The following is a 27,562-nucleotide window of genomic DNA, read 5'->3' as shown; positions in this document are numbered from 1 at the left end:
AATAATATTATTGACTTTAAATTTGATAATAAGTCAATTTTTTCTAATATTTAAAAAAACGAAGTAAAACAGATTCCTCTTCAATAAAAATGTACTATGCTATACGATAATAAAACGGAAATAACACATAAATACTTATGTAATTTACGTCACATCAAAGAATTAATTTTAATAATTTGTGCCACATAAAACAAGATAAATGGGCATTACCTATGTAGGTAATCTATGCAAGCTTGTACCTGCCTAAACAAATGGTAATTTGTGCCAAAATAAACTACTACCTATTTGTAATATTTATTTTTACTTATTATATATATTTTTTCATTATAAAGTATATTCATTTACTATTTTATCTATGGAGAATGCTTTGGACTCAAAAATAAATTTCAATGATGTTATAGCTAATTGAATTGTGCTCAGAGCACGTAAAAAATGTTTAACTTAAATAAAAAATACCTACAATAGGCACTCGATAGAGTTAAATTAAAATAAGATTAGACATCTATACTTGTTTTTCTCTTATTAATTTAAACAATATTATAATAAAAATAAGAAAAAAACATTATTATTCTTAAAATGCTTATCATTCCCGACTTTTAATAATTTATGGTAGATAATTCGTAGGTAGGTACGTTTTATTGTTAGATTCAGGAAAAATAGCCCATAATAATATTTGTTAATATTGTATATATTTTGTTATTTAAACATTATATTTGATTTGCACTATTTAATTTTTATCATTCATCATTTTTTGCTTAAATTAGGTAAGTATAAAATATTGTTGCAAGCCCTGAAAATAACTAATAAAATAATAATTAAAATAATAAATATTATGATAATTTAATTTTTTTTGTCAGAAATTACAGGAAAACTGTTTATATTTTAAGTGATTGTTCTTTACCACAATATAATAATTATCGGTACTTAGTCACGCATCACAGATTCATCATAGCATTCATAGTCGCGGGTAACGGATAGGTATAGGTACGCAGCGTTTTTCGATTTACATTGTTAAAGTTGATATGAGATTCGGCATTTTTACCTAGGTATTTTTAGTCATATTTATTATAATATTGATATATAATTACTAACTGATAAACTAATATAATATGTATATGTATACGTACCTATATTTTACGTAGGTAAATAAAAGTCTACATAGATATATCTATATTTACTATAGACTATATAGTGTATTAGCGCCCAAAGTTCAAACGCGTGGCGTATCGTCGTTGTACAAATATCGATTGATTAGAATTCTTAAGCAAATTAAATAAATAATACTATTTATTAACTGCTATAGTTTTATTTAAAATGTTTCTTAAAATGCAGGAATTTATAATATAATATTAATTTAATGATAAAGAATGAGTAAAGCAAATAATTGTCAATATACATATATTTTTTCCTTAACAAAACAATATTCGTTTAACACGAATCAGTAGTAAACCCATTTAAATTACTCAAACAGATTGCATAAATCAAGGTCAAACCTTTGGTAATTTTAAGGTAAAAAATGTAGCTAACCGTGCTCAATTAATAGAATTAATTAAAAAATCATTAGTACCTATATCAAAGTAGGTAGTATTTTAATTTATACGTTAAAACTGATAAATTGAATTCAAACTAAAACAGATTTTAATATGAGACAAGCTTCCTTTTTATTAAGAAACATCTTCTCGACAAACTGCAGTGTCAATTCAATAATTTTAAAATATCAAAAATCTCTATTATATTTTCTTATCTTTCCTCAGTTGCAATAAAAAGGACAAATATGATAGCAACTCCTATATCGTAAATAATTGTTTGATTAACTGATTAAGATCAAAGAATATATAGGTACGATCCAAGTTTAATTTTTAATATGACTAAATAATGCTTATATATGTATGTGTATGTGTATGTATGTGAAGTATAAATTTTAGTATGTAAAATAACAGGTAGATGCATTTAATTTAAGTTTGATATATAACATATTATTGTTTATTATTAATTTGCACATTTATTATCCAGTTATTTCTATTATGTAGTATACAAAACAATTTAGAAGAATGTTGTATATAAATAATAAGTAGGCTGATAGTGACACATAATTTGCAAAAGTTTATTGTTTAATTTTACATATTAATTTTACACTCAATAAATTATGATTCATAATAATGATTATTAAAAATTAAAAAATAGGCGATATAAAATCAGGAATAAATAAAAAAAACAAATATTGTTAAAAATATATACTTATTTTAGTACTTATGGAACGTGTTTATAATGATGTGTAATGCTGCAGTGCTGTAACAGGTAACTTTAAAATTTATTGAAAGAATAAATATTCAATTTATGATTTATATGTTGATTAAATATCATAATATAATAAAACTGATTTAAAAGTACTGCTTTAAGAGCTTAATATGATAGGAATTTTTTTTTGGTTTTATATAAAAATTACAGCTCAACTGCTCGATGTAAGATATAAGATATAATAATAACAATTTAATAACATTTGGTAACTAGCTGTCTTAAGATTTAGGCTGTTACAGTATGGGCTCCCGTGAGTGAGAGAGAAGGGTAGCCAAATGTGTATGATGTTATGGGAACTCTGAGAACCCAATTTAAATGTTTACAACCAGCTGGTTGGTCAAATAGTTACGGCATTTTTTTCAATGTTGAAAAAATTATCAAACTTTGTCTATTGTTACTTACGACTTACGTTTAGCATTAATACATTTTTGGATGCGTATAATGTAATACCATTATTGTAGTGTAAAATATAATAACTAATAAGTATATAAGAATATATTTAAAACGATGAAAATATATAATTAATAGATTATAGATTATAAAATTAAGTTAAAAAACAATAAATATTATGGTTTATAAATAATTATTATACCAATAAAATCCATTGATATTCCAGAAACAAAACAAGCACGTAGAAGGTGGTTGTAAGAACGGCAGTCTGCGTATTGCATACTCGATAGGGGGTTGAATTTTTACTTTGGTGACTTCTGGGCATCCATTCGGATCATTGCAGTTTTTTTGTTCCACCGGTTGCTTTTCTCCCAAATTACATGGCATACAACTGCCTACATCACAGGGAGCGATGGTTGGATTACATAACCCAGCATGCACGGGCACAATCAATCCTGGTCCTATATTAGCAAAGTTACCATAAGTGAATTATTAAGATAGGTACTTATAATTTACATTTTACACTAACAAATAGAAAAAAACAGCTTTTTATAATTATTTATTTTGAGATTTCAGGTAGACATAATATAATACAGGAAGCCTCAGTAGTTAAATATTAGACCGTCCTGAAATGAAAATGTAACAAGGTATAAATGAATGAAATACTTCACATTTGAGACTTCTTAGAAAATCAAAACAAACTACCTGCATTATTAATAAGATAACGTTAAACTGTTCTAGATGTTGCGCTTATTTATTATATCGTTAGTGAAATGAAGTATTAAAAATTTAAACTAATAAAAACTTAGTTCAATTAACGATAAAACCAAACGTTATAAAATATTTTATAAAACATAAATGCTGTAAAATATTTTGCCTATTGGAAATCATCTTTCTATTAAATATAATGCAAAATAAAATCACAGTTACTTTATCATTTTAATCATCAATCAAATATTTTAACAAATATAGCTTTTTTTATAAAGTTAATAAATTATTTTTTTCTGTATGTATGGTGACTTAATATAAAGTCAACTACCTATTTCAATCATCATAAATAGGAGGTATATATATATATAACCATTTGATTGATAGAAATAAAATAATTATAATTGAATAATCGTACAGTTAAAAATAATTTTTGAACTACATATAGCAAACAATTACGTGATAGATATACGATATTTAACCAGAGACATAATATATTATATATTTAGATTTTACTTAATTTTATTACTAACCTGTGATTAATATAAAAGCAAAAATATACTTGGTATATTTGTTCATGGTTGATATCAGGAGAATTTATTAAAATTATATTTAATTCTTCAAACAAAATCATCAAACTTTGAATTACATCAGTTCACATCGGTTGTTGGACCATTAATGGAATGAATGCCGATATGGGCGCTATGTTATAGCGCTAGGGTCAGACGAACTAATTTGGTACTACCTATACTCACATAAAATAAAACTAGAATGTAATCGGCGGTGAAAGAAAGGTAAATATTAGGATGCGTACAATCGTTTATTGAAAGACGAAATAATTATCTTAAAATTTACAAGCATTAAAATACAGCAGACGTCCGCATATTTAAGAAATAATTATATCAATAATGCATTGTTTACCTATTCTAATGGGAAAATAATATATATTTAATAATAATGTAAATATATAGTTTAATATAATAAGCAGAGTCAATAGTCGTGTTTCAATGAAATACAGGAAACATTAACATCGTATAATGCACAGAAGACATATTATTGTATCAGTTTGTGAATTCTACAATAGTATTTCGAGTTTTTAAAACAAATGTTAAAAATGAGACACGCGTGACACGTCAGAAGCTAACCTTAACAAGAAATAAGTAATACATGTAACTACACGTCATGTTATGAGTCATGAAACATAACAATATTAAAACCACCAAGGCGCCAATCACAGTGTTAAGAATAAAATATTAAAATATTAAAAACTAATTAACCAATTACCTATCAAATACTAATATATAAAAGTATATTAATATAGTTATGTCACGGGCGGAACCCGTTTCACTCAAAATCGACTCTTCTTCCCATTTCACCCGGATACCCATTTTAACTAAAGGCGTTTTAGTCGTCTTAAAATTAAGTTGGCAATGGTTACTAAACAATATGATACATAATTGTTTGTTACTAAAATCTTTATAGTCATCGCAAAAGTTTTTTTTTAAATTTACATTATATTAAGCTTAAATTATTAGTTTTGCTTAAGAAATTATTGCTTTCTACTAAAAACTATTTAAATAAAAGTATATTACGTAAGTCTAATATAGTATAGTATAGTATAATGAACATTGTGTTTCACCTTCTTGTTGTTTTTAATGGACAACAATAATAGGAAATTTTTATTATTACTAAAATTACTAGGTACGACTCTGTAAAAAGCATTTGTGGAAGTTCAAATAAAATAATGATTTATATTTTTTAACGACTTTTTAGAAACTTTTTTATAATATAATATATCCTATATATTTAATATGATAATAATAATTATAACATATATTTAAAAAAATCTTTTGCCATCAATTACAAACTTTATATTATTTAATAACCATTGCCAACTTATTTTTAAAACGTTTATACCTTTGGGCGAAACGGCTCGTGCCCAATGTCACATATCGGTATTCGATAAAAACGTTCTGGTGATATAGTAGATACTCTACATAGGTATCTGCATGCCAGTATGCCACATGCTATTATAGTCATAATTAGTAATTACTGTTCCTAAAGTGAAATCTTAATATAATATCGTCATTTTTTCAGTACTATGAGTGTCCTATGTTTTATATTACGTAGATTATAGATACCCAAAGGTAGACTGGTAAGGTTGGACAGTGGAAATTTTACTACTGGTCAGTGGGCTTTCTATGAACTATGTAAATTCTGAACCATATACCTACAATATCTTTATAGCTTATTTATTTTCGTTGTCATTTATTTTATAAATATAACTAAATTAAAAAAAAAAAATGTTTTGGTTAATAAACTAGCATTAAGAAACCCAAAAGTATATGATCAATATTCATTATCTACAATATTGTTGAAAATTCCAAAACCATTTTAATATTCATGGGCGGGTTTTTTTATTGAATGAATACCTAACCGATTTCTAAGCATAACAAAAAAAAAATTGTCATTATCATATTATATTTTAGATACAATGTCAACTGTTAAAATCATTATGAAGGTACTAAGTATCTATTGTCATGCGCCTTGTACCTTATACCAGTTGTACCTTCTACCTTGAACCTTGTACCTGTGAAGACATAAGTGTCAATACGAGATAAGCAAAACATAAATCTTAACTTATAAAATTATAACATTATATTGTTGGTATGTAGTTGTAAACATTCGAAAATCGCATATGATATACTGAGAACTAATTTTAGAAAAATCAATATTACAAATAAAAACACTTTGCATTTTATTTAATGAACAAATATACAGCTATTTAAGAGAAATGGCCAGTGATTAGATTTTAGTGATATACATTGATGCTACACCTAACCTGACCTATACATTTATTTTAATATTTCATTCAGAAATTTGGGATGATATCCCGGATGAGAATACTATATATGAACTAAAAAATATGCAATATTTAATCTTGCTCGTTCAGAGGGGTGCTCAAGGGGGGGGGTCATGGGGTTTGAACACCCCCTCCCCATGGTAATATATAATATATTGTATAATAATAATATACTTTAATCAATAGTGGTCCATGAAATATGAAATTTTCTCGAAGGAAATATTAAAATTTTTTTAAATATAATAAAATGTGAAACTATTCTAATTTGGCAACACTGAATAATCGGTGTTCATGAATTGTATCATAAGACTGAAATAGAAGTATTGTTACAATATTTTATTTTATTATTCCATGCCCTTGGTCCTCGTAATAATCGGCCACAAATATATAGGTATTATATCTGTGTAATCGGAACGCGTTAACCGTTATCCACCTTGGAGTTATTATACCGAATGATCCATCGTTATATATTATTTTTACACTGTGTTCAGAGCACATTGATATTATCTTATTTGCCAAAAGCTTTGTAATTTGTATAAGTATTTCAGTCTTTGTCCTGTTGTGACGTTAAAAAAAATAATTCAAAAATTACAAGTGTTGCCAAACTTATGGTCACCACTACTGAATTATTCATTTCTACTGTTAAAACAATATGTTAAAAGGAAAATTAAATTTCACTATAGATGGTTAAAAAAATATTGTGGGCTTTGTTATTCTCAAAAGTTAGAAGCGGTTTTTTGTATTAAATGGCTTTCACAATTGGAAGAAAGCTTTAGAAGTATAATTCATTTAATTATAAATGCTTAAGAATGATATATATTTTGCTTATAATAATCATTAAATATATATTAATATAAATTTATAAAATTAATTATTTAATAGGTATTGAAAAGCATAATAAACATGAGTATCATAAAGTAGCATTATTAAAGGGTGAAAACTTTTTAAAATTGTTTTCAAAAAGCCAACCAAATATTATTGAGATTTTGGATGGTGAAATGTATTCAATAGAAATTATTTAAAAACTTAATGTATAATTGGATAATCTTTTTCAATATTATTATACAGTAATAGTATATATTAGGTACATTATTTTTTACTATTATTAATATGTAATTTAATATTTAGATTAAAACAAAAGAAACAAATTAGAGCCGATATTATTTCAATCATAAAATGTGTCATTCTTTGTGGAAGACAGGAACTTGCCCTACGTGGCCATACAGATTTTGGTTCGATTTATTTTAAAAGTAATTTAAAATTAATACATTTAATTGTCATGTTTTATAATAATTGTACAAAATGTATTAATGTGTTAGGTGAATCTGAACCATACATCATCGAGGGTAATTTCCGGGCCATTTTAAAATACAAGGCTTAAGATATGGAGCATTTAAAAAAAATCTTTAGAATCTGATGGTCGTAATAAGTACTCAGATTCAAAGATTCAAAATGAAATAATTTCTTCCTGTGGTGATTTAATATTTAAAAAAATTGTTTAGGAAGTTAATATTGCTGGATGCTTCTCAGTATTAGCAGATGAGACTACAGACATTTCAGTGAAAGAACAACTGTCAATTTATGTCCAATATGTTGCCGGTTCTGGAACAGATGTGTACTTATGTAAACGTTTTTTTATGTACATTGAAATTGACAGCTTAACAGGGAAAGATATTCCATTTTCTATTATTAATGGTAAACATTGAAAATTATAAATAGGTACATTCAATTTATAAAAATGATAAACATATTTTTTTATCAACGCATTTTTTTCATAGGTTTTAATTCTTGTGGAGTAAACTGTTCTAATATGCATGGTCAAGGTTATGACGGGGCTTCAAATATGGCAGATCGCTTTAAAGGAACCCAAACTATTGTGAGAGAAACTTACCCCAAGGCATTATATGTCCACCGTTCGTTAAATTTGGCTGTGTCTGCAGCTTGTGAGATTCAAGCAATAAGGAATTTTTTGGGAGTGATAGAAAAAATTTACTGCTTTTTTAACACACCAAAACGTAAAAAATTTCTGGTACATATCATTGATGAAAGTGGCATGGATACAAAGTTAAAATCTTTGAAACATTTATGTGCTACAAGATGGGTTAGGTTAGTAGGGAAGCTATTAATGATTTTATAGAGTTATTTCGCTTTGTAGTTGCTGCACTAGATAAAATATATGAGTGGAATGACACAACGGCTACCGATGCCAAAATATTATTGAATGATATGGACTCAGAATTCTTGATTTCCCTTCAAGTTGTTTCAGTAATCATAATTATTATAGGACTATATATTTATAGGTATGTTATTATTTTAATATGATTTTTAGATAGTGTTTACCCTTATGTAAACTTTTACAAAAAATGTATATTGATCTTAAAGAAGCAATGGATCTTTCTGAAGTAAGTGTTACTACTATTCCACTTTTACGAGAAAATATCAACGAAGAATTTAATAAACTGTTTAAAGAAGCTGAAGTGAATATTTATCAAATTTGTTATAACAAAAAGACTATCCAATTTCACTAAAATTGTATTTTAGAAAATGGCTAACATATTAGACATCAGTATATTAGTAAAACGTTTAAATAAAAGAAGTACACATAGAGCTGTGTACTATCGTATAACAATTAGTCATACCATTTCAGTGGCGTGTCCCCCCCCCCCGAAAATTATTCAATGTTTAATTAATTTAATGGTCGATCGACACATCACGTGACACCCAGCGGTCAGCGGTCCCCATTACGTATACGACATATAAAACTGACCAGCAATTACCATTACATTACTCCTGCAGGACTCCTGCTAACCGTAATTACATGATAGTATGATACAGAATATAGATAATATAATAATATAATAAAACCGATTAACGGCTTTTACGATTGCGATATCGATATCATAACAAACTATAATCCCCAATGTATTTTTACATTCTTAGTGCATTTTCGAATACTTCGATAGCGTTTTTCATAAAAGTATGCAATGTCTATGCAAACAGTCTGTACTCTACTACTCTATTGTAATTACATTGATCACCGTACGAGTGTTGTTTTGTTACTTTTGCTGTTTTCGATTTGTACTAACGTTTTGTAATTTATTAAATTTATTTATTACCGTAAGTCCATAAATAAAATGAGCAAAGAATCAAAAAAAAAAACATTTTGAGCTACTTCAGCTCGACTTCCTCAACATCTTCGCAACCTATTAAAAAACGAAAACTTGACAACGAAGTATTGTTCAATATAATGAACTTTCCATACCGTCGACATCATCCCAAATTCCAGCTTATGATTTATTGGATAATACAAAAAATGTAGTTTCTACTTTTGAAGCACAAAGATATATTTCTTATTACATAGGAAAACAGGTAAGATTTATTAATATTTATATTTTATAAGGATTATAGATTTATATGCAAGGTTACACTTCTGGTTCGAATTATTGTTGTTTAAACAATTTCAGTGGTCAGTTGTAGAAAAAATAGATATTTAAAAAAATATGTGGGTACCTGATCCAAATTATAAAGTTCCCAAAGTGGCAATATGAATTTGAAATTTCAAATAAATTGGACGTATGAGTTCTGTCGGCTTTGTTGATCAAAAATACAAGATGGTGATTTTTGTTTGACGTGTATTTTGTTCCCGCTATCAGGTGAATTAGGAAAGGATGGACATCAAAATCCGGGGAAATTAGTTACTGAAAATTTAATAATTGGAAAAAAGCCAAAGATTTGTTTAAGGGCCACCAAAATAATCATTACCGCAAACTTAGTCTAATTAAATTTGATAGTTTTTTAGCAATTAGAAATAAAAAAGTTGAACCAATTGATAAACAGATAAATGAAGCTTTAAAAAAAGAAATTAATGATAAAAGAGATCTTCCCCGTCCAATTATTAAAACTGTTTTATTTTGCGGAAGTCAAGGAATTTCGTTAAGAGGGCATAGAGATTCGGGAGTTATTGAGCTAAATGAAAGTACAGAAAATCAGGGAAATTTCAGAAAGCTAATTAAATTTCGAATCGATCCTGGCGATAATGTTCTTAAAAATCATTTAGAAACTACCAAAAATAATGCCACTTATCTAAGTCCGTTGAATCATAACGAAATAATAACAGTCTGCAATAAATTAATTCTAGGACATTTGGTTGCTAATGTTAATAAATCTAAATCGTTCACAATTTTGGCTGATGAAACGACAGATGTTTCTAACAAAGAACAAATTACATTATGTGTTCGTTATGCCGATTTAAAAAATAAGAGAGGACTTCTTACAATTTATCGAAATTCAAGATATGCCATGAAAAGGTTTATCTGATGATATATTGAAAAGTGTGACTGACTTCGGACTAAATAGTAAATATTTAACTGGGTAAGGACAGAGCGGAAACAATGAGAGGCAGATATAATGGTGTACAAAAATGTATTCTTGATGGGCATCCTAATGCCTTTTATTTACATTGCAGTGCACATTGTTTAAATTTAGCTATAACTTTTAGCTGCAAAATACTAGAGATAAGAAATTGTATAGGTACTATACTAAGTGTAAGTACTTTTTTCGGTTATCCAAAGAGGCAAACTATTTTGCAATTGTCAATAGAAGAAGTATTTCCACAGACTGACCGTTTTAAACTAAAAACTCTATGTGCAACTCTATGGGACGATCGCCATGATGCAGTTATACTATTTGAAGAACTTAAACCAGCCGTTTTACATGCACTAGATAAAATTACACTTTGGATAGATTCTGTCACTGCTAGTTCTGCAAGTCAACTTTTTACTGCGATAAGACAGTTAAAATTTCAAACAGTTTTATCAATTTTAGTGAAAATACTTTCCATTAGCTTTCCTCTCAGTCGATATCTTCAAACAGAAAATCTTGATTTAAAAATTGCACCTAATGTTCAAAATAATATTCAGGATATTGTTAGAAAAAATTGTGGTGTAGAGTTTCAACAATTATTTTTATCTGTGATAACATTATGTGAAAAATTTGATACTAGGTACTATTAGTTTGCCACGTCAATGTAAAATCAGATAATCAAGAATATTTTTTGATAGTCAGTATTTATACCTTTTATAAATAATTGTCTAGAACAATTAAACGACAGATTTATATCACACAGGGCTGTTTTGAATAATTTTGATTGCATTTCACCTAAGATAGAAAATTAAAATATCTGAAGAAATTAAAAATAAATTCAAACAATTAGTAAAAATATATTAAGATATCATTGATGAATGTACCGATTCAAATTTAAATGATCATTTATTAAACGTAGAATTAGGTTTGTGGGTATATTAAATAGTAAATATTCAACTTTAACATCTTCCAAATTTAAAAAAAAATGCTATTGAAGTACATTTCGAAACCAGTCCAGATGTTTTTCCAATAATAACTTAACTTCTTCAAATATTCATAACACTTCCAGTGTCTACTGCCACGGGAGAACAATCGTTTTCATCACTCCGTCGTTTGAAAACTTATTTGAGAAATTCTTCTGGACAAATACGCTTAAATGGTTTAGCCTTACTAATTTTCCATCGCAATATTAACGTGATATTAATGATGTTATGGATGAACTTGCTAAAAAATCAAAACAAAAATTGAATATACATTTAAGGGGATCGGTGGTGGTGTATATTTAAGGAGTTAGGTATAGGCAATATTTAGTGTGCGTGCATGAGTTATTTGTGACTGTGTGCGTAGTAAATGATTATTAGTATGTGTACAGGTCTCTGCCCTACACCAGGTACTACCCACTCTACATCTTATCTGCTAATTGACAAATAACTATAACAACGCTGTATAGTAATACACGGTAATAATAATTACGTAAATACCCGCATACGCTGTCTTCTACGTCATTCTATATTATTATCGTTTGACGTCCATACTACACACGTCTTCTTAGCTTTACTGCAAAAACCTTCACAATTTAAATTTTAATAACTTAAAAATGTATTTATTATATAAACAAGAGTTTTCTATTTATTTTAGGTAGGTATAAAGGATCATATATTACAATAATTTACAATACACGTTGTATGTATTAATTTAGAGAGTATATTAAAAATATATATACACAAATATTATGGTTCCGGTAAACCAGATCTTATAGGTAATCCTCGATCAAATCTCGAATCTATAATTTCTGGGATTAAAGATTCCATATAAAATTTTGTGCATTGTGGTTCAATATTATTTTTCCAAAATTCCTCGTCTCTTAATATTTTATCAACTACAAAACCTATAAAAAAATATAAAATGTTAGATTATGTTGATTTGAATTAAAAAAATGAAGTAAAATGTATAAGTTACCTTTGGGCGTCCACACTACAAAATAGCACCATTTTCGTTTTGTAATATTAAGTTGTCCTTGTACTTGGAAATAGTAACAATTTTTTTTTTTATATTAGTTTTTCATCATTATAAATCATAAATTTTAATTTTTTATTATTTACAGCTTCTTCCGGTGTATAATTCTTTATACTTTGAGGATACTTAATTTCAACTATTGCGTCTTTGCCTATTAGTCCATCGGGACTTGCGGCTAAATAATTAAGTTTTGTGTGTATAAATAACCCTGCTGGTTCAATTTTAACATCAAATTTTTTTTCAAAATCTCTTTTGGCCATTGGTTCATTTTCATTGCCGTACCTATAGTATGAATAAAATAACATTTAACTATATAATTTTTAGAGTAATGATGCAATATGCTTGATTACTATAATGCAAACCTAGTGGCAGAGTTTCCTTGAAAAATATCATAGAGTATTTTTTTGACGGTGTTTGCCCGAGAAGTGCTTGCTCTAAGTTTACACACTTTGCCAAAATTGGAAGCTGTGAGACGTGAATTCCTATACTTTTGCCATTCATTATTATTTTGCTGTCCTACAGTTCTTCTTTCCACTTCTTCTATTTCTTTTATAGTTAGCTTTAAATTATTTAAAAATATTTTTTCCTCTTTTAAATATTTGTCATGTGGCATATAAGTTATTGTACACTCTAATTCATTTACAGCTCCATAATTCTCATCTGGTCCGTCAATAATTTTTGTTCTCTTTGGAAAGGTTCTTATAATTTATAAGTAAAAAAAAAATCAGTTGAATATATAATATATTATATTATTTGTTTTTAGGCAATAAAATGGTTAGAATTATTTTTTTAAAAATGAGAATACGATATTATTCACTGCATTATTAAATAGAAATTTTAAAAAAATAATACTATTATATTATATTAGGTATTAAGTACTTATACAGAGTGTCTCACAGAGATCTGACATTCTGACTAATGATATAACTTTTGTTCTAATCAATATTTTTTAAAAATTTCTATTAAATATAATTCATAGACACTTGCTCTACATTTTTTATTTTTTATTTTTTAATACTGAAAATAAAAAACTTAAAAATTGATAAAATTTGTAAATCTGATTTTCAGAAAAATGTATATGGTAAAAACACTTATTTAAGTCAAAAGGCTAATTTTTTAAAATTTTTTTAAATATCAATATTTTCGTTAAGTAAATTATAGTAATTTATAGTTTATACATCACAAATTATTAAAATAAATACAATAAAAAAAATAATTAGATTTTAACATGCACCTATTTAAAAATGTTATTACAAAATATTTTTAAAAAACTGTAATATTTGAAATTAAAATGTTTCTAACATAAAATTATAATTTACTTAGTGAAAATATTGATATTTAAAATATCGTGGTTTAAATATAACGGTTTACAAATTTAAGAGTACCTATATATAAACTGTATAATTATTATAATATAATACCTTTCAAAATTTAAACGTCTACATTTTAATTTTAATTTTGATCTTTCTACTCTTTTTATATATTGTTTTGTAAATAATCCAGGGCTAGTATTCGTAATTTGTTTATGTAAATTACTAATATATTTTGGTCCAAAATTATACGATGTTACCGCTGTATTACACCGTGCACTATATGAGCCTATAAAATGTCAGTTATACATAATATGTCAAACATATAATACGAAAATATAATTTTTAGTTTTATAAGTATTTGTTATTATTTACCTCTAGAAGAAAAATTAACTCTTTTTCCACCTACATACTTGGCAACCACACTATTAAAGCCTTCAACTGCATTATTGTTTACGTTGTATATTAGGCTTTGAGCATGATGAGCGACAATATTTCTAGCTCCTAAAATATCTTTGAACAGTCCACAATTTTCCATCTGAGGAACTAAATTTACTTCACTTTCTTTAGGACCATCACAAAAGTAACTAGGTACATAAAATATAAATACATAATTATAAACGATTGCAGATAAAAAAAAATGTATCATTTAATTTATATTAAATTTTTATACTTGGCACAATTAGAATGATCTCCAAATACATGGTATGGGCTGTTCAATATATCTTGTTTTAAAAGTTCAACTTTTTCATTATGATGCAACGTCATATTTTTTCGAAAAACTATTGCCTTGGTAATTGCACACCTATTTTAAAATATATACATTTATTATTTTTTCTAATAATTTTTAACAGACCAATCTAAATTGCAGGCTTACAGTATTAATATTATATAATTTACATATAAATTATGCATATACACATACCGTAATTTTAGTCGTTTATCTTTTAAAACTTTCCTAAGAACTCCGGGTACAACTGTTCCAGAAGAACTTTTACGATGAACGGACAAATCAACGATTCGATTCAGATAATTTCTGAGAATGTGATTCATACATTCAATTTTTGTAACAAAAACATCGCGTCCAATATGGTTTAGCCATAAATAATTTTTTAGTTACACTTGAGTCACCATCTCCTATAAGCTTATTATATATAATATTATGCATTGGAATGCTTTGCCGAAATCCTTCCACAATAATATCAGCTTCCATTGCTGTAGAAGTACCATCCCAATTTTTGAAGCATCCGTGAGTTGAAGCGGCATTTCCATTTAATTTTGCTTTATCACAGATCGAACAATATTTATTACGCACCCCCATATACAGTACTTTTTTTGTATTATAACCTATAATTGACGCCTGTTGTGATAAAAAATACAATAGTGATACCGAAAATATCAAATAATCTATAAATCAGGGCTTTGCACCGGAATAATTTTTTCGGGTTTTGGGTTTTGGGTGTTTAAGGAAAATTTTGGTTATTGAATTTGGGTGTTTCGGGTTAATGAACTTTTCTGGTTATGGTTAAATGTAAATTTATTTGGGTAATTATGGTTAATTCGGGTGTTAAAAAATACCCATGTTTTATATCAATTAACATGAGATTTTCGACGCGAATTTGGTATTGTACTTTTATTTTATTTTTAAAGCAAATATAATTTTAAAAAAAACATATTAAAATCATACTTACCATTAAAAAGTCATTTTTCTACAAAAAAAACTTCTTGTTTATTATTTATTTTGATCAAACATAATTTTGTTGTTAGTATTGTTGAATACAAAGGTTAGATAACACAAATATAATTATTTAATATTGTGAAATAATATAAAACAATGATCTAGATTCTACACCTTTAGTTGGTTTATATTTAATATTAATTCATTAAATTTATATTAATTTTTCATATTATATTCTGTTGTATTTGTAGTCTGTACACTGTATAGACACGTTTGACACTGTATATTATTGTGATCACAAGCATGGATAAAAGAATAGATCACAAGTCATGACTAAACGCAGGTCACAAGCAACACAAGCAAATAAGGGTAATACACGCGCGTGTTTAAAGATAATATCGTCGAGAATTAATAATTATACAGTTTCTGTCAATATCAATAGTTGATACAACATAATATTATTATGTTATGTTTTATTAATATAACGCCAACTATTTTCTTATCTTCTTATTTGCGTAAAATACATACGAATTGATATGCCACTCATTTCTTTGTATTTAATAATAATTCGGGTTTTGGGTTAACCCAAATATTAATTCTGGTTTCTGGTTAATTCAGGTGTTAATTTTTTCATTCAGGTGTTGTATTATACGGGTTTGGTTTTGCAAATTTATTCGGGTTAATTGGGGTTTCGGGTTTTGGGTTTCGTTCAGGTGCAAAGCCCTGCTATAAATATATAAAATAAAATACTTACTACACCAGACAGTGCATTATAACCACTTTTGTATGATCTTTTCGACCAAGCACCGTCGGCAATCACAGTTATAAGTGGTATTCCATTTTCATTTACATTACCTACTTTTTTAGCAATTTCAGCTTCTTCATTTCCCGCTAGTATCATTGCTTCTATAGCCGTGTCATTGGTGTGATTTGATATATCTAAGTGAAGTTTTTGGTAAGTCATGTTTGACATACTTGGCATATTTAAAAAAGCTGCCATGGTATCTAATTGAGCAAATCCTTGTCCTGAGTTTATGGTTGCCATTACAATAGCGGTGTTAATAGATAACGAAATGTCAGTTGTCTTAGGCTCGTTAGATATAATGTCAATTTTATTGCATAAATCACATTTGAAAATAAATTCCGAAAAAAAACCATTTTTTCTTTCATTTATTAAACTTAAATTTTGAAATGTACAACTAAAAGGATCGTGTTTAATATTTTTTAAAGAATTGAAGAAGTGTTTTATGTCCACAAATCTTCGGCCTTCACAATTGTACCTTGCAAAAACAAAACACAAAAAAAAGCGGGTAAGTAGATGTCGCTCTGCTGTACATTAGGTGGTGGGGTGGACCTCTGACTAGGGTAGGTTAGATTTGAATGCAATGATAGGTATCATTGTATACGAAAAACGATTCTGAACGGAGATGAATTGTCAGTCTAGGATATATTACATTTAAATATTGTCATATTATATTCTATTTTGAAACGATATTTAATTTTTTTTAGCTATACAATACGAACAACTCATAAAGAACCTAGTATTAAATTTTCAAGTTTTTTTGGTCATCCAACATTTTTTTACCGATACTTCAAAAAAAAAATTCTCATAAAAATCGAAAATTTCAGTGGTCTATAAACAACTCAAAAAAATTCAAAAATTTTTGAAAATTAAACAGTATATAGATAACGATTATATAAACATTTGGTGAAAACTGCAAGTATTTATAGTGATTGCAGTTTTTGAATTACAACCATACAAAAAAATCGATTTGGTCGAAAACTGGTTTTGCGTAAAAAATTTTTTGTTTTTCTGTCACTTTTTTTTTCATTTTTCTCGATTTTTTTGAAAACTATTCGAAAATGTTTACTTTTGACCTCTATAATGCACCAAGGATATTCACTTTTGCATATAATTAAAATAATTAAAATAATTTGTCTAACATACAATATTGCACTGGGACAAATTTTATCTTCTGTATAAATAGATTATTTACTTACTGTACTTGTTTATTTTCGTTTGTATTTGTCACAAGCAATTTATACTTCGAATCAAGTATATTGTGATTAATATTTGATGTCGACGGAGATAATATATTGCAACCCATTTTTACATCATCGGTATTTATTCTAAATAACGAAAAAAAAAATTGCATCAATAGCCCAAAACGTGTAAATGTACAAAAAAAATAAAATATATTACGAACAATTCAATACTACTTTGTTCTATATGTATATACTCGTTATTTTGATCTTCAATTGGAATAGTCAAACTTTCGGTGTTATCCTACGAAATAATTAAAGCAAAAATCAAAAATGAAATTGGTAATGAAACAAACATTTAAGTAAGTTCACTTACTGTTTTTTGTAGGCGATGAGTTTGCCAATTTAAAAGTGATGAAATATTTCCTCTATTTTTTTCACTTTGGATAGTTTTTGTTTTTTATTTCCCATTTTACCAAATTATTTTAAATAAAACAAATCACGTTTTATAAAAACAAAATATAATTAAATAAAAAAGTGAGTAAAAATCTTACTATTTTACACTAGCGAAAAAATACATATACTGATAGGTATACAAAGTCCAAGTGTAGTAACGAACTGACGACGTGAGGCGAAGCTCAAATGAACAATATTTCATATTTTCATGTTATATTATTATATTATATTTCATTCATACCAAATTATCAATATACGCAACATATTAAATATCTTATTATAAATTGTACCGTTGTAATACCTAGAATAGTATATAATTACGATTTATAATCTATCTATCGCAGACCACGGCATGCGATATAGGTGAAGGAACGGTAGTGGCGGAGGAACTCTTCCGCACGCGGCACGTGCGGTACAAGTCACTGCCATACTGTCACGCGCATGAACGATCCAGAACGTGTATTTTTTTTTACTAAAACTATGTATTTTTATTCCATCATATTGATCGATGTAGTAATGCGATAATACTTTTTATAACTGATTTGAATTCGTTATAATGTCTACTTGAGATCGGTCAGTTCACATTTTATGATTTCTGATTTATATTCCGAATAATCAACGTTTGAAAATGCCGAAATTTCTAAATATTCAAACCAAATTTTTAGCTGTTAGGGGGGTCAAATTGGGGAAAATAAACTGACCGATCTCAAAAAGACATAATAACAAATTCAAATCAGTTTAAAACATTATTATCGCATTACTACATCGATCAGTATGATGGAATAAAAATTGGATGTTTTGGCTAAAATAACTGTCCGCCACCGATCCCCTTAAAGTTTTTTTTTTTTTTTTAAAGATAAAATATATAAAATTATAAAAATAAATAAAATGAAATTCAACACAATTTAATGTTATATTATTTTAACCCCCCGAAAAAATTCTGGGTATATATTTAATTATTTTTTTTAACTTTTGGCTACTGAATTTAAGTATTTTTTCAGGATTTCAGAGTTTATTTTCTGGTTTATATTCAGACGAATTTGGTGAACTTATTATATTCTATCTCGATAGTGACAAAAATAGTTATGGCAGAATTACATCTAAGGCATGCTTTGTTAGAAAATAATGAACAGCGACCAAAAAATGGTTTAGAAGCTTTGAGACTTTGTAAAAATTTAAGTTACACTACCTGTGTCAACTGCAATACCGGAACGAACATTTTCATGTCTTAAAAGATTGAAGAATTATCTACGTAGCACGATGACAGAAGTAAACATTTCAAAATTTAAATAAATAATTAATTATAATATTTTTTTTATGTTTATATTTACAACATATTTTTTCTAGACTAGACTTAATGGATTGACAATGCTGGCCGTTCATAAGGAAGTTCCAATAACAGCTGAAGAAGTCCTTGATGAATTGGCCAAAAAGCCTAGAAAATTAGACTTTGTTCTTTAAAAATATGTTATGTATTTAGGAATATATAATATGTATATATGTGTATATATGTATATATTCAATATTGTCCATTGTTATGTGTATTATCTATAGGCAATAAATATGTGATATGTATAATGTATAATACCTAAATTTTATATTATTAAATGGATCTATTAAAAAATATTAAGTGAACCCTCCCCCCCTCCCATAGAAAAATCCTGAGCACGTCTCTTTGTGCTCGTTGCTCAGTTATTATTATTTTATTAATAATCGTTGATGTCTTATTAAAATTATAAAGTAAAAACATATTTATTTATGAATTATTCTGCTTCAAACTTGAAATTAAGGACATCTCGCGAGGACATAAATTTACAATGGAAGACATAATTAGATAACGTGGGATTAAAAATCAACCCGATTAACCTAACCTGTCTATTTTTGTACAACCACAATTATATTTACTTAATATTAATTAACTATTGAGAATTTAAATTTTTGAGAGAATGAATTGTTATAAACAATTGCAATTGGAAATGGTATAATTAGGCTTTGAAAAAGCGTCTGACAATGCAAGTTTTCGAAAATTGTCAAGTAGCAGAAGGTTGTCATTTTCACTTTAGCCAAGCCTGGTTTTGTCGCATTAAAAATTATTAAGAATTAAATAATAGCATTATGCTGGAAAAACAGTTGTGTTTTAATGGCTACAATGTTTTTTCGATCTAAGTTATTTACCTTCTAATAAGGGGATTGATGAATCTCTCATGGTCATGGTACAATATAATATTGAATATTTTAAGGATTATATTGTAGACAAAATTATTGATGAAAATGTTTATTCCCACCTTATTTTTGGGCAGGTGTGCCGATCCATGGATCCTAGGACGACAAATGGACCTGCAGTTTTTCATAGATATGTTAATAGAAATTTTATACTTTGCAATCCTAATTGTTTTACAATACTAAATATTTTTAATAGAAGTTCAAAAAGAATCGTACTTAAAAATAGGTAGAATTAAACGGAATGTGCAAAATAAAAGAAGACATGGATAATATTACATGAACATGGTACCTATATACTGGTTTTATTGGTATAATAATATAAAAACCATAATATTTATTGTACTCCAATGATGTATGTACTCCATAATCTATAAGTTTATATTTTTGTAATTTTAAATAATATATTCTTACATATTATACTTTATACTAGATTAATGATACATTTTGCGCGCCTAAATATTGATTAAAACTAAACATAAGGTAACAATAGATAAATTATGTTAATGTTATTATATTTTATAAGAGTTTAACAGCACCATAAGTATCTTAACTAGGTTGAGCAAGTTACACTTTCAAGGTAGTTAGTTATCTCATATTCTTATGTTATTCATTATAATCTATATAATATATAAATATGGAGACAAAAATGTATAACAATTCATCAATTGAGAACGGCAGGCCCGATTTGGCTCACTCTTTTTTTGTTTGGGTCGTCATTGCCAGGAGAAGGTTCTGAGTCTGAAATCAGCGTTAAATTATCAATCAGAGATTGATTATTTAAAATTTACAGCGCTTCAAATAGGACCAATGACTATATTATGTCCTAAGTGCCATGCAAAAAAATGGAAAGATGAAACTCATGGACTTAGCTGCTCTGACGGTAGAGTTGTTTTACACCAATTTAAGGATCTTCCAGGCCTAATTAAAAGTTTAATTGATAATTCTCACCCTTTATCAAAACATTTCTTTGATAACTCTAGACGGTATAATACACTGTTTCAAATGACATCGTTTAGAGCAAACGAAATAGCTGAAGGGAACTTCATAACCACTTTTAAAATTCCGGGTCAAGTGCATCATTTAATAGGTAGTTTATTACCCGAAATTGGAAATAATGCTAAATTTTTATAAATATATTTTATGTCAGAGTCGGATCAAATACCTATCTACTCGAACAAATATGATTCCAAATTTAAAAAGAGGTCTCATTGAATCATTGCAAACAGTTTTTCGTGAATACAATCACCTCGCACAGAGACAGAGCTTCAGATCTAATCTAGAGTCGAAGTTCTTTGATGAGTTGCAAAACTTTAAGTTGTTTATTCATGCTGATTGTTATAAACGCATTAGCTAATAGTATATAGTATTAGCCTTCTGTATTAGAATATAAGAGTATATTATTGTAGTCTACGGGCAACACCTAATGTGTAGGCGATTCCCGGAATATTGTAACTACACACCGGCACCCGCTTGGGAACCGCAGAGTCAGTCGTTCTAGGTTGGGCAAGTTACACTTTCAAGGTAGTTAGTTATCTCATATGCTTATGACGCTTATGTTATTCAATTATAATCATTAATAATTTAGTACACAAATTATTTTAAATACCTAAAAATACGCAGACACAATATAGGCTATATATAGATAGTAATTGTATTTATTAAGATAATGGTTTCTCAACAGTGGCTTACTATTGCATAATTATCATTAGTCATTATTATAATATATAGTAATGATGAAATAATATTAATATTAATAATGAAGTAAAATATCGTATATTAATATATCATGCATTCATATATAAACTCAAGCAATTGGAGCTTTTTAAATACAATGTTCAGAATTTTCTAGTTTCTAAAGGTTGATTAAAAATGCCAGATTAACAACTAGTTAGAAGTATCTGATATTCCTTCCTGTAAAGTGTAAGGTAGGAACTAGAATAGTTGAATAGCTGATTTTTGTGAGTAACCATCATAAATTCATGATTTTATTGATTGCGGACCTAAAGCATTTCTATCTTAAATTAGAAAACCTTATATTCCAATAAGAGGGCGTTTGATTTCACAATCAGTTACAATTAAGTGTACCTACTTAAGATATGTTAGAGTGTACCCTCAGTTTACATAGCAATAGAAGGGAAAACTTCCATCGAGCAAGGTGCAACAAACTCTGTCATTTATTGTAATAACAGGGGAGAATGTTCTAAGCACCACAAAGAAAAAAACATTTACATAATCAATTATGTAAGTGAACATTTGCTAAGACCAATAAATTCATGGCATATTTTGTCTCCATAAAACTTCACCATTCATTATAATATATTAATATTTATTTACCGAGCATCAATTAGATGTTAGTAATCTATAATTTTTGTACCGCATACACACATTCACACATACATTTATTCTACAGTAGCAGAATAATTTTTTTATTGGTCTAACAATAAAAATAATAACTAAATACATACTCTACTTATATAATCAATATTTTAAGCATAAAAGTAAACAATCAAACGGAAATGCTTAATTTTTAATGGTATCTAGTAAGTGCCTAGAAAAAATAAAAATGTATGTATTTTAAGTTTATTTGGAAACAGAGCAATCTATGTAGTAGTTCTATAACAATCTATAACTTATAATATTATCAGCAATAGACAAAATAATATCAATTCTATAATATACATTGTATTTGAGAACTAAGTATAATAATTTAATAATAAGCGAAAATAATAATAATAATATATTACACTATGTGTAAGCATAAAAAAATGCAGAATTTTATTAATAATTTAAGATTATACATAATTACAATTTTTTTTATTTAATTATTCATTTAATAATATGTACAAAATAACCAAACTATTAAGTGTCAAAACAAAAATTAGAAAGGATAGATCTGCATTATAGCGAGACGTATAACAATTGGTATTTGGTGGTGTAATGAAGAATAAAAAAAGTTAACAATAAATCTAAAAGAATGCTGGTGACTTTTATGAATAACAGTAGAACTAGGAATTAGTAGAAGAGTCTTCTTTCTTACCCAAGAATTCAAATCCTGTTGAACACCTTCACCTAAATTTGCTATGGAGTAAAATCATGTAGTTTACAAGGAATATGCAACATATAACTAGGAACCTCACAAGAACCTTTGGTGGACTCTATAGTAGATTTTAAGCTGTAAACAGATCCCAGACCACTGTACCATACTCTATATACAATTATTAAAACAAACAAAACGCTACACATTTAAATTAGCACAAAGACACTTTAGAGAATATCATTTCAAATAGCTACTAAACTAATTTTATCTTTTAACAATGATAAATTGTTTTAATTATGATTTAATATTAAAAACTAAAAATTAAAATGTTTTACTCAAGAAGAGCAAATGTAGTCAGTTGATGTATGCAATTTTTTTTCTTCTATTTTAGCATTTTATTTTATAGAAATTGAATAATTCTATGAATAAAACAATACTTTAAAATTAAATAATATATTTATTTGATACATATTAATATGCAATTATATTATGTTCTTAAAATTTAATTAATAAATGAAGATAATATTTAGAAATTTTTAATTTAAAATACTTAATAAATTGTTTTTTTTATTAAATTTTACTACAATGTTTAAAACTATTTTATAATAGTTACATTTAAAAATAATAATTAATTGATATAATGAAAAATGTATTTATACTTTTATTGTGATATCTATGGTTTATCGCTTATCAAAGATGAAATACCATAATTTTAAATTACAGTATCCAAAACAATGTTATGTATGCAAATAAAAAACAATAACAATAATAATAATAATTTTTACTTATTTGGATCAATGTGTTGATAAAAATTAAAGACTTATTCATTTTTAATAAAACTTATATGGCTTTCTAGAAGATCTATGATGAGAACTTTTTGAATATGTTTTGATATTACAAGATCTATTATGAGTTTTTTTTTTAGATTTAGAATGATGTATTGTTAAGGAATTAGAACGAGATCTTGATCTAGATTGCCTCGGAGATCTAGAACTTGAAATTCTTGAAGACCCAGTGAGAGATTTGTTTGGAGGTATATTATCATAATACATTAGAGAATGAAAACGAGATCCAGTATGAGAATTCAATCTATCTAGTTGAGAAGAATGTTGTATAATATAATAAGTTGGTGATAGGTGTGTTGGTGAATATCTTTGGATTTCATCTGCACTGCAAGCACCACGAAGTATAGAACTTACACAGTATTCTGTATATGGTAAGAACCATTGTTTGCACGTTATTACATATCCATCAATTTCACCTATATACAACATTATCATCATCAGTTATATCTTTTAAAATTATTAAAATAGAAAAACTCACATTCATCCATAGTTCTTACAGCATTTTTAGATTCTTCTGGAGAAGAAAACATTATGTAAGAAAATCCTTTGGAAAATCTATCATATTGGTTGAAGTGTAGATCTAGTTTTTTTATTGTTCCAAATTCAGAAAAATTTTCATAAAGGAAATCTACGGTAATTCTTCTGGATAAGTTAGTAATACGAATGCAACATGAAGTTTGTGGGCATTGAATTTTACACTTAATTGGAATACGAGACCTAAAATCATATTTATAACTTAATTTTTTTATACTTAAAATAGATAGTTACCAGTAGTTTACCTTGGTTTTTTATGAGCTATACTGATATTTTTGGAATTTTTTATTTTTACATCATACCATTTTTTATTTGTTTTTGCATTCTCACTTATTAATTGCGAGTATCTGTAAATTAATTTTGATTGAAAATAAATTACATTGATGTTTACTAAAAGACATAGTATATGTTGTTAAGTATCTACAAAAACAACTTATTTATAATGTATTTATTAAACTCACGTAGGTTTGTCTTTAACTTGTAAAATGTTTGAAGAATTTTTCGACCTTGAATTTAAAATAGAATTGAATTTAGAATTTTTTGAACTGGAATTACAGTTGCCAGAGTTTGAAGATGCCATGCTAGAACTGTAGTATTAATTGCATATTAATTCAAAATAAATTGTATAAAATTGTTTTCACTTCTTACTTTTTACTCAAATATTATATTACGACTGTCAAACAACAAAATGTTTTCTTTGTGGTACTTCTTCTTTTTCTTCTATAATGATGTTTTCTTTTTTTACTTCCTTTTAAATATTATTATTGATATTTTCAATCAGATAACGTCACAATTATTTGACTTTTTGACCTATAGTAACTAATAAAATATAAACATTAATAATAAGATAATAATTAATAATAATAATAAATAATTAATTAAAATATTTGTATTTAAAATGACTAAATAAATAAATATGATTACAAAAAACTGTTGTTTGTCCAGTTTGCGCATATTCCCACAATTACTAGTAGTTTTCCGCATTTCATTGGTCAGCAATATTAATAAAATATAATGGAAGCGAAGAACCTTCGCTATCGACAAGATAAGGGTGGTTGCATATCACAAATTTGTGATCATACCTATTTATTTAGTCATGTATTAAAAAAAAAAAAATAATGAATAGTGAAAGATGAAATGGCGATTAAAATCATGATCACTAGTAATTTATTTTCAATATTTAAATAAAAGATGAAATATATTAACAGTAGTACTTGACAGTTAACCGAGCAGTTAATAAAACCAAAATTGTAATTCAGAATACTGAGATTACAATATGTTACAATTCAATACATTCATAAAAAAAAGCTTATTTAAATTAAAACTAAGATAAAGCACCTGTTTGTTTAGAGATAAATAACTTAATAGTTAATATAAGCATATAGGGTAAAAAACTTAACATCTACATTTCTGCAAAGTTTTCAATCATATGAGTTATTTGTTATTTAATGGCTAATAATGTTACTCTAAATTGTTGAAGAATGAAATTATTTTATTAAATTAGTTTAAGTTTACTTATTTGTTGATTAATTCAATGTAGAATATGATATCCTTGGTGATGTCTAGGTGACAAGGTTTTAATAATCAAAATTAAAATAATAATAATTTTTTGCAACAAATACCATACACAAATAATCTTAAGCCTAATGTAAATGATATAGGTAGTTAGTTTAAATGACTAACAACTTCATTGTTGATAATTAATTTAAAAAAAAAAGTTATATTTATGAGACCATACTTTAACATACAATATTGTAAATTACAATAAAATATGAATTTATTCAAGAGTCCAAATATCCTTATAATATTGTTTAATCCTGTATATTTGAAAGAATAATTAATTTTTAACTAATATTTACTATATCTCTAAAGAAGAAGAAAAAATGGTTTTATCATATAGAAAGATTTTGCAAAGCAAGCCGAGAAATGTTTTTGGTTTGAACTGTTCTATCAAAAAAGTTACTACTCTGGCTTCGTATCAGGAAAATTTCACTTAGAGATGCTTCTCAGACAGTTTACATCAAAAGCATCGCTCGATTTTATATGCAATACCATCTCAGATATGTCAAAGGGAATAGACAAATTTTTTTTTAGCACCTATAGACCTGACAAGATTAGTTACTCACTCAACTAGGTAAAAATTTACATTATAATATGATACCTACAAAAAAAGATAAATTGCAACGAACATATAAATAAATATATTTAGTTACAAATGCCCGTAAAAATTGTGGAAGGAAACAAAAAGTTCAGTACCTATACTTTGAGCAAACACGTAAATTAGGTTAAGCAATATAGTGTATCTAGTTGTCATTCACACATCAATACCCATTATTACATAAAATATTAAGTATTAACCAATACTTTTTAGGTGACTACTCATTAAATCGCATAATATACTACTTATGATTTATATGTAGGTACTTACCACAGTTCAATTCAATGAAATTGATTTAAATTGATTATTTTCAAAAATATCATAGATGTCTGATGAGAAACTACGGATTTTAAACATCACTAGATTACCAGATTTCATGATGATAAAAAAAAATTACATTGTATTATGTTTGTTCAATCAAATAACAAGTGTTACGATCATAGACAAGCACGGTATGATATTATTTTTTAATCATCTAATCCAGAAAACTGTTGCGTAGTTTGCAGGGGGTAGTGTAGATAGTGTAATCAAATATATTTGAACAATATTAAAGTGAAATAACAAACGATTAAATAAACAGGGTTGTACAACTCGTGTCTTTGTTGAAAGTCGACGCCATAGCTGAATTGACGATTCGCTGGAAAATGGACATTGGACATAATAGACATTCACATTCCACAAACACAACACCTATGTTCCGC

At 26.9% G+C, this 27,562-nt stretch overlaps 2 protein-coding genes and 3 pseudogenes across 2 annotated transcripts; 1 reads left to right on the top strand and 4 right to left on the bottom strand.

Moving 5' to 3' along the window:
• Nucleotides 1-2,189: 2,189 nt before the first annotated feature.
• On the bottom strand, nt 2,190-4,067 carry LOC149060741 (uncharacterized). Its single transcript, XM_089216672.1, has 2 exons — nt 3,930-4,067; nt 2,190-3,149 (listed from the first exon to the last, which is right to left on the bottom strand). Exons 1-2 carry the CDS (start codon nt 3,973-3,975, stop codon nt 2,872-2,874), a joined length of 324 nt encoding a protein of 107 aa, XP_089072798.1. The 5' UTR covers nt 3,976-4,067; the 3' UTR covers nt 2,190-2,871.
• Nucleotides 4,068-8,069: 4,002 nt separating this feature from the next.
• On the top strand, nt 8,070-19,525 carry LOC149060738 (52 kDa repressor of the inhibitor of the protein kinase-like; annotated as a pseudogene).
• LOC149060740 (uncharacterized) lies at nt 12,352-15,160 on the bottom strand (annotated as a pseudogene).
• LOC149060739 (uncharacterized) lies at nt 17,623-18,079 on the bottom strand (annotated as a pseudogene).
• A 4,471-nt stretch (nt 19,526-23,996) lies between the features above and the next one.
• LOC107165095 (uncharacterized) lies at nt 23,997-27,540 on the bottom strand. The gene is made up of 6 exons (XM_015513174.2): nt 27,132-27,540; nt 25,352-25,522; nt 25,165-25,290; nt 24,949-25,050; nt 24,648-24,886; nt 23,997-24,585 (listed from the first exon to the last, which is right to left on the bottom strand). Exons 3-6 carry the CDS (start codon nt 25,281-25,283, stop codon nt 24,155-24,157), a joined length of 891 nt encoding a protein of 296 aa, XP_015368660.1. The 5' UTR covers nt 25,284-25,290; nt 25,352-25,522; nt 27,132-27,540; the 3' UTR covers nt 23,997-24,154.
• Nucleotides 27,541-27,562: the final 22 nt, after the last annotated feature.

Source organism: Diuraphis noxia, unplaced genomic scaffold (assembly GCF_037042655.1).
Source record: "Diuraphis noxia isolate RWA-SAM2 unplaced genomic scaffold, SU_Dnox_SAM2 contig0001, whole genome shotgun sequence".
Lineage (NCBI taxonomy): Eukaryota > Metazoa > Arthropoda > Insecta > Hemiptera > Aphididae > Diuraphis > Diuraphis noxia.
Note: the sequence above shows the minus strand (reverse complement) of the source record. Positions and strands in the feature narration are given on the sequence as shown.

Excerpts from the sequence above, each read along its gene's own strand:
- LOC149060741 (XM_089216672.1), bottom strand. The coding sequence starts at position 3,975 with ATGAACAAATATACCAAGTATATTTTTGCTTTTATATTAATCACAG. Across the intron at positions 3,150-3,929 it reads TGCTTTTATATTAATCACAG|GACCAGGATTGATTGTGCCC; the intron begins GTTAGTAATAAA and ends TTGCTAATATAG.
- LOC107165095 (XM_015513174.2), bottom strand. The coding sequence starts at position 25,283 with ATGGCATCTTCAAACTCTGGCAACTGTAATTCCAGTTCAAAAAATTCT. Across the intron at positions 25,051-25,164 it reads CAAGTTAAAGACAAACCTAC|ATACTCGCAATTAATAAGTG; the intron begins GTGAGTTTAATA and ends ATTAATTTACAG. Across the intron at positions 24,887-24,948 it reads ATAGCTCATAAAAAACCAAG|GTCTCGTATTCCAATTAAGT; the intron begins GTAAACTACTGG and ends ATATGATTTTAG.